We start from the raw sequence: 14,949 nt of genomic DNA, 5'->3' as shown, positions 1-14,949 counted from the left end.
TCAGTGATAGCAGAGCGCTTTATCTTTAGCACTTTCATTCAGTGAGGTAATGACATACCCAAGCGCTGTGCTCTGCCATTTCTAACTATTCTATTGAATGGAGCAGCAGAAAATCTGTGCTCATCCTACCACTTCACCCATTAATAAAAATGGGTCAGAGGGCAGATAATGTTGGTATAGTCTACCAATATCCAAAAATATAATATATTAAAAGAAAGCCTTCATTAGGCACATCTAATTGTACTGTATGTAAACTTATTCATTATAATGGAACAAAATGTTTTAATACCAAGTAAGTGAAGTAAAATAACTAGTGAATATATACAGTCACTGCTGCGAATGGCAATGATCCAAGATGAATTCTTACTAGATGAAGCCTCCACCCTCAGCCTGAACCAGTGTAGACATTACTTGCTGTTATTCTCATAGAGCAACAGCAGGTAGGAATGTACCCAAAACACTGTATACTGAGGTTACTACATGTACATAGGAGTACCTTACCTTTAATTCCACCCCAGCAGGAACCACTATTGGTCGGAAGGATAGAGAATGGGGACAGATGGGGGTGATCATAATGGCTGGTACATTTGGATGAATCATGGAGGCTCCGGCTGCAGCTGCATATGCTGTACTGCCAGTAGGGGTGGACACAATGACTCCTGTGGGGGAAGAGAAATCAAATACTGTAAATGAATCAAACACCAGTTAAAATTTAAGAATAATAATATTATTATAATAACATAATAATAATTCCATTATTTATATAGTACACACAGATTACTGGTATGTTTTGGAGTGTGGGAGGAACCCGGAGGAAACAGACGCAAACACTGAGAGAACATACAAACATGCATTATTATCCAGTCACTAACTTTTCAGAAACCCATGGTACATGAGACTATAATAAACACTATAATACATCTAGTCTCCACTCCCAGCTCCGAGACATCTGAGGATAAGAGATTAAACCTGCAAAGGAATGAGGGAATTTTGCATCTTTGTTAAAAGGTTAGGTATCCTCTATTTTATCAGAATTCAGTGACCACATTCACAAAGTAACTGGGGTGACTGACCTTCCACAGTCCACCACACCAGGGTCTCTGACCCCAAAATCTGTATCCCATATAGACTATGCAGACCCTTTCCCCTCATCTGAGCTGAAACCACGGCTGGATGGAGAAGGGAGGGGGATTTCGCGCCCCTCACCCCCAGGGCCGGATTAAGGGTGGTGGGGGCCCCTGGGCGCAAATTGGTGGGGGCCATTCCAATAGTGTTTTTGGAAGTATATAGTCTGCCTGATCCCTGTAGTATATAGCCTGCCAGCCCCCTGTAGTACATAGCCTGCCAGACCCTGTAGTATACAGCCACCAGCCCCCTGTAGTATATAGCCTGCCAGACCCTGTAGTATACAGCCACCAGCCCCCTGTAGAATACAGCTACCAGCCCCCTGTAAAATTTAGCCACTAGTCCCCTGTAGAAAATAGCCACAAAATAATAAACTTCATACTTACCTCACCTTCCCTTCCAGTGATCCCACGACGCTGCAGACTCTTCCTCACTCTTTTCGGCCACTGAAGACACAGCTGCCATCGCTAGGGGAGATCGACGAACCACTGTTTTGGCGGCAGCATGTAGTGATCGGACGCCGACAGTGTGGCATCATCACTCACCGCCGGCGTCCCATCACAACCTGCTGCCGCCAAAACAGTGCATCGGCGATCTCCCCCAGTGATGGCAGCTGTGTCTCACTGACACAGCTGACATCCTAGTCCCCTATGTGCGATGCTGAGCTGAGTCGCTGACTGTTGGAAACTGGTGGGGGCCCCTTAAAAAGTGAAAGTGGTGGGGGCCCTGGGGCTCGAGCCCCAGGAGCCCCTCCTTTAATCCGGCCCTGCTCACCCCTCCACTGACAAATTACTGTTCAGTCAGAAATATGGTTAAACAGATGACCACATTTTCCACTGAAAACAATGGGGCTTTGTGCTAGCCGTAAAAATACATTGCGCTACAGCTAGAAGACGGGCAGAAAATACAGCTGTGTGTATAGTATGGCCAGCGATGGCATATAACCTTTATATGGAGATAAAGGATTGGGCATTACCGTCTCCTTGAACTGTTGTGATGAGATGCCCATCTAGGAAGACATCTACATTAGACAGATAAGATGAAGGGCCTCTGTCCACCACCACCTCATTCAGCACCTACAATTCACATAATAAAAAGACAAGTTTGGAAAATGTTTACACTAAAAACAACAAATAAAGGCAAAAGACAACACAAAGGACACAGCGCACACCTCCTGCCACTATAGATGGCCCCATCCTCCCTCCCATAGGTACAGGTTTACCATTCCCCCTCATTGTCCAAACCCTCACCTGATACTTGGTTTGCTTGCCGTACTCCTTCTCCTGCTGGTTGACAATAAGCCCGTTCTCTTCCACACCGTTCTGTACTAGGTTCTTCTTCTCCCTGTGCTCTTTGTGCACCTTCACTTTTAGCCTGCTGCGGAGGACAAGTGCCGCGTTACCTGGCCAAAGACAACGGGGATTAGATTTACACGACACATTAGGAACCTTAAAGGGAACCTGTCATCAGAAATTGCTCTAAGAAACCACTAGCAGTATGTTGTCAAGCAGCTGATAAGTTTCTAGATGATCTTTCTTTCATGGCCCAGTGTGGTGGCATCATCCAGAAAATCAACTTTGAAGTGAGATGTAAATTGGTTTTATGAAGCCAAGGAGGCGGAGAGTGTAACATTGAAGTCAAGCTTTTCCTGAATTAGAACACCCCCTTCTCTGTACTTGATGGTCCTGCGTCCAGGGACATCATTGTTCACATCTCCTGAAGTTTGATGCATCATGTCAATCACATGGTAAGAGGTTTCAGAGTCAGGGAGGGCTTGACTTCAGTTTTAATCTCTCCGCCTCCATGACTTTATACATTCAACTTCAAAGTTGATTTTCTGGATGGTGTCACCAAGCTTAGTCATGAAGAAAACATCATCTAGAAGCTGTTCAACTGCTTAACAACATACTGGTAGTGATTTATTAGGACAATTTCTGATGACAGGTTTCCTTTAAGTTGTGTGCCAGAAGGAAACTGCCACATATGCCCCGGAAATGCCCCTCATTTATTTAAAGAGAGGGCCCCGCAATGGATTTTACACTCTTGTTCTGTGCACAGATACTGTGTGGTTTCATCCAAATTACATTCTACGAACGGCCCAGCGCAGGTTGCGGAGGTTTATTTTACCCTCCTGTGTTCAGACAAAAGTACGGGCCACTTGTAAGCAAACCATTCATGGAGTGATCACTAAGCCGCTCACACAATAGGGTGAGATACGAGCGTCACGCAGTGAAGAGGAGCTTGGCTGCCCGCGGCATGACCTCACACTTACCTTCTATAACCTGAGTGACTTGATTCTGGAAGTTGTCAAAGCTAAAGGGAGTGAGAAACCCCAGTGATCCCAAGTGGAAAGCCATGACAGGAGGGACACTGTCCTACAAAGAGGAAAGAGAATGACCCCCTTAGAGACGTGCAAGAGGCAAACATGAAAGTAGCACATGACTGATGGGGGGCTACATGCACACAAACATGATCTGTTCTCCGTATGTTATCAGTCTGTAATCTATAATTAATCCGTATGCAAAAAATGGTCCTTATGTAATCGGTTTTTGCAGAGCCACAACCTCTTGAAGGGTTCCCAAATATGGATGGCATGCAGGGGGCACCGCAATGTAACATCTGTTATTTTTGCGTTCCCATAGACTTTTACGAGAAGCCAGAATGGTAATAACATCCAGCACCCCCACAGATGAGTTATTCTCGGAAGCTCATAAAAGGAAAAGGAAGCAGACAGCTCCACTGTGAATGTAGTGGCTGAACTGAATCACTGAAGCCTCTAATTAACGGGAGCTGGACTGCAGTAACCTGTTCTCACCGCTATACAGAGAACGGGAGCTGGACTGCAGTAACCTGTTCTCACCGCTATACAGAGAACGGGAGCTGGACTGCAGTAACCTGTTCTCACCACTATACAGAGAATGGGAGCTGGACTTCAGTAACCTGTTCTCACCACTGTACAGAGAACAGGAGCTGGACTGCAGTAACCTGTTCTCAACACTGTACAGAGAACGGGAGCTGGACTGCAGTAACCTGTCCTCACTGCTATACAGAGAACGGGAGCTGGACTGCAGTAACCTGTTCTCACCGCTATACAGAGAACAGGAGCTGGACTGCAGTAACCTGTTCTCACCACTGTACAGTGAACGGGAGCTGGACTGCAGTAACCTGTTCTCACCACTACACAGAGAACGGGAGCTGGACTGCAGTAACCTGTTCTCACCGCTATACAGAGAACGGGAGCTGGACTGCAGTAACCTGTTCTCACCACTGTACAGAGAACGGGAGCTGGACTGCAGTAACCTGTTCTCACCGCTATACAGAGAACGGGAGCTGGACTGCAGTAACCTGTTCTCACCACTATACAGAGAATGGGAGCTGGACTGCAGTAACCTGTTCTCACCACTACACAGAGAACGGGAGCTGGACTGCAGTAACCTGTTCTCACCACTACACAGAGAACGGGAGCTGGACTGCAGTAACCTGTTCTCACCACTGTACAGAGAACAGGAGCTGGGCTGCAGTAACCTGTTCTCACCACTGTACAGAGAATGGGAGCTGGACTGCAGTAACCTGTTCTCACCACTGTACAGAGAATGGGAGCTGGACTGCAGTAACCTGTTCTCACCACTACCGAGAGAATGGAGCCATCTGTTTGCCATTTTTTCACCCTTTAATTTTCATTTATTTCATAATAAAGAGGTTGTCCACTTTCAGCAAATAATTCATATCACTTTCTCATAGTTTTCTAGATCTCTGCTTGCTGTCTTGGCAAGACCATGGATGGATTTTATACACAGGTAGTAAACTATAATACATAGGGCTGACTACTCTCTGTGATATAATGAGCTGTGCACCATCACACGATCAGGGATATAACAAGCTGTACACCTGTATGACATCACATGATCAGGCATATAATAAGCTGTGCACCTGTGTGCGATCACATGATCAGGGATATAACAAGCTGTACACCTGTGTGCGATCACATGATCAGGGATATAACAAGCTGTGCACCTGTGTGACATCACATGATCAGGGATATAACAAGCTGTGCACCTGTGTGACATCACATGATCAGGGATATAACAAGCTGTGCACCTGTGTGACATCACCTGATCAGGGATATAACAAGCTGTGCACCTGTGTGACATCACATGATCAAGGATATAACAAGCTGTGCACCTGTGTGACATCACGTGATCAGGCATATAACAAGCTGTGCACCTGTGTGCGATCACATGATCAGGGCTATAACAAGCTGTGCACCTGTGTGACATCACGTGATCAGGTATATAACAAGCTGTGCACCTGTGTGACATCACATGATCAGGGATATAACAAGCTGTGCACCTGTGTGACATCACATGATCAGGGATATAACAAGCTGTGCACCTGTGTGACATCACATGATCAGGGATATAACAAGCTGTGCACCTGTGTGACATCACATGATCAGGGATATAAGCTGTGCACCTGTGTGACATCACATGAGGGTTTGGTTTTTATCCACAGGAAGTAAACCATGAAGCTTCCTGTCGAATGCAAGCAAACAGAGATCTAGAAAACCATGAGGAATTGATACAGAAATTATATTGGAAAATTGTATAACTTTTCATTACACAAATAATATCAATTATTTGTTGAAAGTGGACAAACCCTTTAATATTGTACATGGGTACCAGAGCTGGGATGTGATGAGCCCAGCTGCGAGAGATCCTGAATCTTGTAGGTCATGTGTTCAGAGGTTGGTTCATAAAAGAACCTAAACCTGTTCTTCACAGATTATTTGTACTCTCCCTATAAGCCTGGGGCTAGACCAAGACACTTAAGGGGAAGGGAGAGCAATTAACTCTTCATATGCCTGCCCTAATTTAACATGTGAACGTTTCCACAGGATTTCTATGTGTGATTTTGATGTCACTTCCTGTACTTGATTTGAGGCAGGAAGTGTTTATCTTCTGCTTTACTGCACTGATGAAAACCTGTCTTCACCACAACTAGAAGGATTTTCCTGCAATATCAAGCTCCTGCAAGACCCAGACTTTGGTGGCGGATGAGATCTCGAGCGATAAATCATTGTGAAATCCCAGTAGCGATTACTCAACTATTTACCTGTAGCATCAAATGGTTTCAGCGAAGTCTGGCCCTGGCCTAAGGCGACACAGAGCCAGATCACAACCGGTGAGAGTTTGCATTAAACAAATAAAGACTACAGACCAAAACTGACCTGGAAAAGGGAGGATGCATACAGCAAGGTCCCGTCTCCTCCAAGGCAAATAATGAAGTCAATCTGGTTGGAGATGTCATCAAAATCTGGAAATGGATTGAATGTTCGAATTAGAACCAAGGGAGGTTAAATGGCAAATACTGATGTGCCTAGCAGCTATTCCCTTCTAACTTCTATACACATGCACACCTGACCGTAGATGGGTCAACACACCTGACCGTAGATGGGTCAACACACCTGAAGGTAGATGGGTTCGGCAACCAATCTTCTAAAGTGCATGATCTACCTTTCCTCTAATTCTTTACTATTTCTGGCAATCTGTCAGCAGAAGTCGGGTGTGGATGGAACGAAACACAACGTGACACGAAGAGGGGTGTGCTGTGAACCTCAGGGACCGACGCTGTCACAGCAGAGGCTCCTAAGGACAGGGGCGAGTCAAAGAATCCGCGGAAAATAGGAACCAGTTCAACGACATCTACACTCTCCTCATCTGAAATCTCAGCACACTGCCTTCATACCGCATACAGCCCAAAGTGCAATGCCAACACACGCCACACAACTTGATATGGCGCTATGTGGGTGTATTTTTTTTATTTTTTTTTAAGATTTTAACACAAAGATTATATCCTTGTCTGAGCTAGAAACATGCACTGAGAAGAGAAAGTAGTTGCCATTTTTAAGATCGTTGAGAGGTTTAATAACTTTCCAGTAATGTGGTAGACAGGAGGAACATGGACATATTTTGCATACTAGACAGTCATATACATATGTGAAGTGTAGGAGCGGACTCCAGAAGCCACTACAGCTTTATCTCAGACACATCACCCATGGAGCGCGCTTATTAACATTCCTTGTAAATTCCACTGTAAAAACTAACATTTGGAACAAAGATTCCAATGACACTACAATTCATTCCAAGAGCAAAATTCTGACAAACCATGTTCACTACACACCGTGTTGCAGATTAGCATGGAGGGCAAGATATATTCCAGGCGTTCCTTTCACATCATATCAAATATTATTGAGGGCGCTTTCACACGAAGCGTTCAGCATTGATCACATGCTGAGGTTACATTGCGTTTCCATTGCATCTGCTAAAAGTGTAATCTCAGCATGTGATCAAGGCTGAAGCCTTTGGAATGCGTCAAAAATGCATCAAAAAAAGCGACGCAACGCATCGTGTGAAAGCGCCCTCACCATATGTAATCTTATCTACTGATTTTCTCACATGATAAAATGTGACGAAAAAAAATTATTCTTTTAAGTGTATGATGCAGATGCCCACGTTTTGAGGATCTCATAAAATTTAAAGAAACACTAAAAAATTGCCAAAATCTTCCTTAAAGAACATCTACCACCGGGATGCAAATGAGCCTGAGGGGCTCCAGGGTCCATTAAAGGGTTTTTCCACTAAGAAAAGGGATAAGGCCTAACTTAGGATAATTCATGGGATAAGGCCCAACTTGCTGATCAGCTGGGGTCTCAGTGCTGAGACCCCTGCAGATCGCGAAAACTAGGGGTCCCACGTACCTCCGTCAGACCCCTTGTCGCTCCCCAGACTAATGGAGCAGACATCCGCACATGACCATTCTGCTCCATTAATCTCTAGGCGGTGCTCAGCAATTTCCGTCAGCTCTATAGAGATTAATGGAGCATAACGGTCATGTGCGAAAGTCTGCTCCATTAGTCTGACGGTGCAACGAGGAGGTACGCGGGACCCCTAGTTTTCGTGATATGTGGGGGTCCCAGCACTGAGACGTCCACTGATCAGCAAGATAGGGCCTATCTTTTCTACATGGAAAACCCGCTTTAGCACCTTCAGAGCCTGGAGGCCCACAGGCTCATTTGAATACAGACCATCTTCCTGGTGGTAGATGCCCTTTAAAGGAGTTGTACCAACTACAGAGAAGTGAAAAGAGGCTCCTTCTGTAGCCAGTTATCTTGCAGCCAGACACAGGACTGTGAGACGGAGGAGGGGGCAGCCTGACCTCCTGGACACATATAGGAGGTTTCATTACATCTTTAAACGAAAAGGTGAGAATTGCTGTAGCACTGACCACTGGGACCCCCATGGACCATAAATCCACCACAATCTTCCTCCCTAACAGTGCAGATTAGTGACCAGCTCTACATTCACGCCTGGGGGTAATGCAAGTCAGGTGGACTTTCATGACCAGGCCCTCCAGAGAGTAGACACATGACATGGAAATGTGCCACCTAAAAGGAATTTACCATCACAATCTCCCACCTTTTCCTCTTTCAGAATATATAATATCCTACATGTGTCCCTGAGATCAGTCCTTTCTTTATCTGGATGCAAGACAACTGGCTGCAGAGGGAATCCATCTATACTGCTCAGGCTGACACTTTGGCAACAAATCTTAAACCCACCCCCTTTGGTAAATTCAGAAAATGGAAGCTATCAGTAAGCATTACTTAACCCCTTTGTTCCCTGAAGGATTCTACAGGGCGATTTGTTTCAAGAACTCGCTGAAAATCTGGCAGACAGGCAACAAAATAGGGAGCTTATCTGCCATCTACTCCTATAGTTTACTTCCAGGTTCAGGGTTTCACTGTAAAGTGAGGTTGGAATAAAAAAAAAAAAAACACTGCTCCAGACCCAAAATGTCATTCAGTGTTGGATGAATTAATAAGAGGCGCATGATTACATAACCGGCTTTTCAGGCAGATCTGGAGATTTGGCAGAATGTAGTCACCTTTGACGCCAGATATTTATAGAGCAGGAGGTAAACAGACCTGCGGTGCATACCTTCTCTAAAAGTGCAAAACTTCTTCTTAACTGGTCCAAAATTCTCGTCGTTCACAATGGCCGGGTCCTCTAGGACTTTCTTCTCCACATAGACAATCATGTTCTTCTGCTAAATAAAAAGATACAAGAGATGGAACTGAGCACCACCAGATTTACTACGTTCAGAATGTGGACATACATGCACAGAGATATAAGAGACCATAAAAGAAATCTATTAGATATATCTACTAAACTAATAGATAAAGTCTAAAATACAAAAATACAGAGGGGAATGACTTTAAGCAAATGCATAGTACTACAAGCTCTTGCAGCCTCGGGACTACCTAGCCTACAACAGCTCAAGAACAGGGTAGAAAGGGTTAAAAAAAATGGTGACCATGTCTGTGGTCCATTGGAGCGCTTACCTCTGTAAGGAATACACAGAGGTCTTTGAAGGGCTGGAGCAGACTGGCGTCTCTGACCTTCTTGATCACCAGGACACTTTTGGGTGGCTTGTTCCAAGTGAGTAGTTGGCTCGCAGGGTCCTGGATATGCCTAAAAATTCACAATGCACACAGAAAACACAAAATTAGAAACGTCTCCTGCACCTGCTTTCTTTCTACATTGGTCCATACAAAATGTCTATAGGAACCGGCAGGTGCTGCCGATACATCATAGATACTGTAATCCATGCTGAACTGCAACCTTGAGTCGTGGCCGCACAGAGATGTAACAAGTCTTAAGAAGATGTCGGAGCATTTTGCAGACAGGTAGATGGCAAACATGTTGGAAGTGTAAGAAGAATGAATTAGTCTGGGCTCAATGTGATTGTTGGCGGTGTTCAGATAGGAAAAAGCAGCCGCTGAAGCAACCAGCAAAGTAATGTGCGTCTCAGGGCTCATATTGGATCCATAAAGTGGGCCGTTCACTAGACGACTCTGGGAACCAATCAGGAACATCGAAACGTGAACGTAAGATGTCAATGTAAAGACTATGGGAAACAAGGACCATGGGATCTGGTTGTTAGATACAGCACTAAATGATCTGGATCTGGTTCAGCGAGTAATCTACCACAAATGTACGGTGTCTCATAAGGAGAACTCCAACATAAAACATTTCTATTTAACAATACCTCGAGGTGATCTCCGAGCCTCTGGTAATCATAAACAGGACTGTCGAATACTAATTTAGTATCAAGCCAATGAGAAGATCCCAAGCCCCAAGGATATGGACTGGCTTAAAACAATTCTTAAACAATTAACCAATTATATTAGATTATCATTACCTGTTGCAGGGAAGGCCACAGTATAACAATCCCTTCCATACTTAATTGTGGTGCAGAATTGGGGTATGTCATTGCAACCTGTCCCAGAGGGTAGGAAGACCCTTACACTCAGGATGATGAGCTCCGAAACAATTATATAAAATGTCCATTCCCCGTCATTGTCCCATGTGAAAACACCAACCATTTAAACAAAATGAAAGAAAATTGGAACATAAACACTGGACTTCTTCCCAATGACAACATTCTTGGTGTGATCCCAGCAATATAAGCTTATGTGTAACCCAAGTATCAATGGAAGGATTACTGTCCCAATATCTATTGTATGTGATAAACACGTACAGTGTTCCCAAAAACAAAGCATCACTGTGTGCGAAGCTGCTGAGCCGTTCTTGTGGTACAGTGTCCTGCCTTGTGTCACCGAGTGTCTTACTATTCTCCTGCCTTCCGATCAAGGCACATCGGACTATTCATCCACAAGTAACTATCACTACCTCTAGAGCAGGGAATTATATACTCATATTTGTGTCTGTTTTTGGTAGTTTAATGTCTTCCATAATTGTACGTTTTCTCTCTTATGGATGAAGATCAATAACTTTTCAATAAACTTTGCTCGAAATAGAACAAGTTATGATATATCTATTCAGAGAAAAAGGCTCCTTTCCTTATTGTTTTTCCTCTTATACGGACATCCAGTTGGAAATATCTTTTTGCAATTTTAAGTAAATAAAGCCCACTGAGGGATCACGTTACAGCTCCCCATAAATGCTTATGGGGATACTGCACAGTCACCCGGTATCTAGAGCATGCGCAGTGAAGAGAGGTGTGCTGCCTGTAGCATTAGCCGGCACACTTTGCCTGCGTCAGGGACTCTTGTGGACCTTTCATGTGGATCCACAGTTACTTTACACCCAGATTTCTCTGCATAGTGATAACAAGCAGAGGTGAGCTTTGGATCCAAAACCCCAGCTGTAAAGAGTAACGTGGTCCCACACTGCCTGACAGATTCACTTGGATTTCTCCGCCCCTCTCCTTAAAGAGTACAAAGACTAGAGCCAGACGCTTCTGGAGCTAGATAGTGAATTTCTATCTGGCCCCTGGTGCTTTATTCAGCTCAATAATGCTTACTGCTTCTCTTTTACATTTACATAATTAAAACAGGACCCTTTGTCGGGGTCAAAAATTCGGCCAGCAGATCCTATAAAAACAAAGAGGTGAAAGTGAAGGAGAAAAAGGGGGCCTCACGTCCTGATCAGATAAGTCAGGTGAGTGGCATACTCAATTTAACAAGCTCCTTGCAGAGTACAAAAATAGCCAAAATAGCCAATGTCACCAGTCCGCCAAGACGCTTACAGTGAAATCATATGTATTGGAAGAGCGGAAGGAAGGGCTCAATAATGGTCTTTATGATCCTACTGATGAGTGAGGAAAAGATATGGAGCAGATTCTCACCCTTTATTGGGTGCAGTGTATGGAAGACATCACAGTTTCATCCCAGCCCTCAGCTCATACATCTGAGGATTAGGGATAAAACCTCCAGAATAAATACCCTACTGCTCACGTACATACTGTGCTATTGACTCCTCCAAAGTTTGACCACAATGTGATGTACGCTTCTGTATGGCAGATCTTAAAGCTTTATATGTATCAGGGCACCAGTACAAATCCTAAAAGAGTTATTCACCATGAGCTGTAATCCCAGAGCACCCATTAAACATGGGTGACAATCCAAATGCTTTCTCAGACAAAGCCTGCCTGGATCTGACACATGTATTATTCCTGTAGACAATCCCGATATTATTATTATTAGCAATAAAGGAGTAAATAAGGAGAAAGGTGACTTGTATGGAGAAGATTAAACAGCTGCTGGACCTTGCACTTCATGTCATACACAGAAGCAGCTCATTGTCCCTGGCAGACGGAGGGGACATGCCGCATTATTGCTGTGACAACAAAAACAGCTGATCCTATACATCCCTTGTACAGTAATGGTCTGCAGCCTGCTGTGCAACACACTCCGAATAGCTGGGAATCCAACGGTTGAATACACTGATCCTGTAATACATATATGCATGCATGCATGTATATGTGCATGTGCCGTTTGTGTATATGTGGGTATGTGCATATGTGTGTGTATCAGTATTGTGATGTACATGTGTGATAACTAAGCTAATTACCAACATAACCGACTATAATTAACTAATACTACATATTGTATGCAAGGCTTATTGCTACATAAAAGAGAATATTAAACAATACAATATAAATAAACTGTGTGGGATATAGTGAAGCGTGATAAAACGGGGACACATATGTGGCATAATGTGATAAACCAGCATTTGGTGTCAGGACAAACATGCGAGAAGCGCTACCTCTTACATAAACGATGATACACAACATTGTAAACATCATTCCCGCAACGCTTGTCTGTGAAGCTTACAATCTCACTTTACTTTATTTGATTATTACAAAATATTTTAATGGTTTCAAGCTAAAAAAAAAATACTATACAACCAAAGAATGTTTCCCAAAAACATATGTACACAAGGGGACTGATCATTTTTTTGACAACACCCCCCCCCCCCCAAAAAAAAGTGCTCTCAGGATAGTTTATATATTAAGATTATGACAAAATCTCTTACTAGTATGTTCCCATAGAGCAAAGTTAAGACAAACCATGGAGCAAGACAATCTGTGGAGTAGAAGGATCCATGAAATACAGCTTCCTAATGGGATAAACTGCCCAGAGCCGGCTCTCCTGTGTATACACTGACTACTATATCCTGTACGGATCCAGGATCCATATATAAAGACAAGAATAATATAAAAAAATCCACAAACACACATAAGTATACAAACATTGCTGCCCATCCCTTTCTGTGGTGAAATTAGACGTTATCCAACAATTGCAGAATAAGCAGAGCCGGGGGCAGAGGGGACACATGCTTGGAGAGCTGCCTAGGATCTGCGGATTCCAAGTTTTCTATTCAACTAAGTTTGCTCACACTATGTACTTATTCATGCTGATAAAGCAACCCCCTCTCCTCCAGCCCAGGGCTATGACAAGGGGTGGGCTAGTGGGAGATACTGACCATTGCCAGGTGTTCTTGGGAAAGTTTCTAGGCTTCACTTTGTCAAATATCTTCATGGCTTCTTGCATAAACCTCACTGACGGAGAAGAAAAAGTGAATAATTTGCTGCTCCAGGAGATGTTGCTATTGGCAGGATGACATTGTAAGAAGCAGAACTCAAGAAGTATAACAAATAAAATCGGAGAGGAGACGTCTTGCCGCGGTGTTAGAAGGGCAGGAAGAGACCTTGACAATTACACATCCAGTCATTTCTAAACCCAAACATGATGTGGTCTCCTATCCCGGGGACTTAAGTGAAACCAGCTGCAGGACGCTTGCAGCTCGGAGAAAGTTTGCTGCGTCTTCGTACAGTTATCTGCCATTCCACAAGTGAGGATCCTTCTGCAAAAGCTGAAGACGGAGAAACTTCCTTGGAAAAGTCAATGAGGAGTTTTGAAGTAGAGACTTCACTCAGCACAGGGGAAAGACGCTTGTCCTCCCGAGAGCTTGGAGAGTCTATATGAGAAGGTGGTCACACAATGCAGGGGGGCGTGAAGATTTCATGAGGGCTCTTCCAGGTATTCACAACACAGCACTAGATTACATAAGGCTGGTCCTGCCCCGTGCTCGGAGGAGGAGGAGGATTCACGCAGGTGGAGGGGAGGGAGTGAGTGATGTACTCACTGTACAAACACATCTTCATATTACCAGGGCTGACCGGACGCACCAGGAAGTCAAGCCCTTCCCTGCAATGTAGCAAACTACACCAGGAGCTCTGTAGATGATGTGACTACAGGCGCAGGCTTACAGGGCATGCTGAGACTTGTAGTTTCACTAGCTGAGGTAAACATGTATTGATTATTGCTGCACAATTGGGTCATACTCAGGAGCTTGTCCAAAGAGCTTACAAGAAGCCTTCAAACCCCCTTCCACACAGGGTTCAATCAGTTACCTCGGGGTGGGTTCACACGTTCAGTTTTTTTTTTCAGATGCAGTTTTTGAAGCCAAAAGCAGGTGTGGATCATAATTGGTGAGAACATATCATTGAGAGAAGTTGTCCCCCCCCTCGGTTTTCAATCCACTCCTGGTTTGGACATCAGAAATTGCACACGCACCGCTTTGTCTGTGTTTGAAAACGCAAACGCAGACAAAGCAGCACGCACCGGGGCGCGCTGTGGCCCGATCGCATGGGCGTTTCTATGGAAACGCCTGCGATCGGGAACGAGCCAATGCTGTTTTGCATTAAATTAACGCACAACACTTGCGTGCATCTCAGAGTGCAATGAATTTTTAACGCATCCCGATAGACTTGTACTGGGAGTTTCTCATGGGTCACTAGCAAAAGCAGAGCATACTGTGAGATTCACACGTGTGACTGCAAAAAAATTACGTATAATACAATCGGTAAGAATTCGGTGCAGGTCCCACATGTCAGAAACAAACACAAAACACTTGCGTGAAAAATGTTCACGTGAAAGGGGCTAAACATAATCTG

The 14,949-nt window shown here is 44.2% G+C and overlaps 1 protein-coding gene across 5 annotated transcripts in view; it reads right to left on the bottom strand.

Annotated features, from left to right (window-relative positions):
* NADK (NAD kinase) overlaps nucleotides 1-14,949 on the bottom strand; it is a 54,951-nt gene that overhangs the window by 3,465 nt on the left and 36,537 nt on the right. For 3 of the 5 annotated variants that reach the window (XM_072156002.1, XM_072156003.1, XM_072156000.1), the window contains exons 4-10: nucleotides 9,527-9,656; nucleotides 9,123-9,231; nucleotides 6,353-6,438; nucleotides 3,398-3,500; nucleotides 2,376-2,527; nucleotides 2,102-2,201; nucleotides 502-659 (exon numbers count right to left, since the gene is read on the bottom strand). In XM_072156002.1, coding sequence (XP_072012103.1) covers nucleotides 502-659; nucleotides 2,102-2,201; nucleotides 2,376-2,527; nucleotides 3,398-3,500; nucleotides 6,353-6,438; nucleotides 9,123-9,231; nucleotides 9,527-9,656 — 838 coding nt within the window. Of the gene's footprint in view, nucleotides 1-501; nucleotides 660-2,101; nucleotides 2,202-2,375; nucleotides 2,528-3,397; nucleotides 3,501-6,352; nucleotides 6,439-9,122; nucleotides 9,232-9,526; nucleotides 9,657-13,475; nucleotides 14,063-14,949 lie in introns of those variants that run through there. The other 2 variants (XM_072156004.1, XM_072156001.1) reach the window with 2 other exon arrangements.

The sequence above is a fragment of the Engystomops pustulosus genome, chromosome 6 (assembly GCF_040894005.1).
Source record: "Engystomops pustulosus chromosome 6, aEngPut4.maternal, whole genome shotgun sequence".
NCBI classification, from domain to species: domain Eukaryota; kingdom Metazoa; phylum Chordata; class Amphibia; order Anura; family Leptodactylidae; genus Engystomops; species Engystomops pustulosus.
This window is presented reverse-complemented; position numbering and strand designations above follow the sequence as displayed.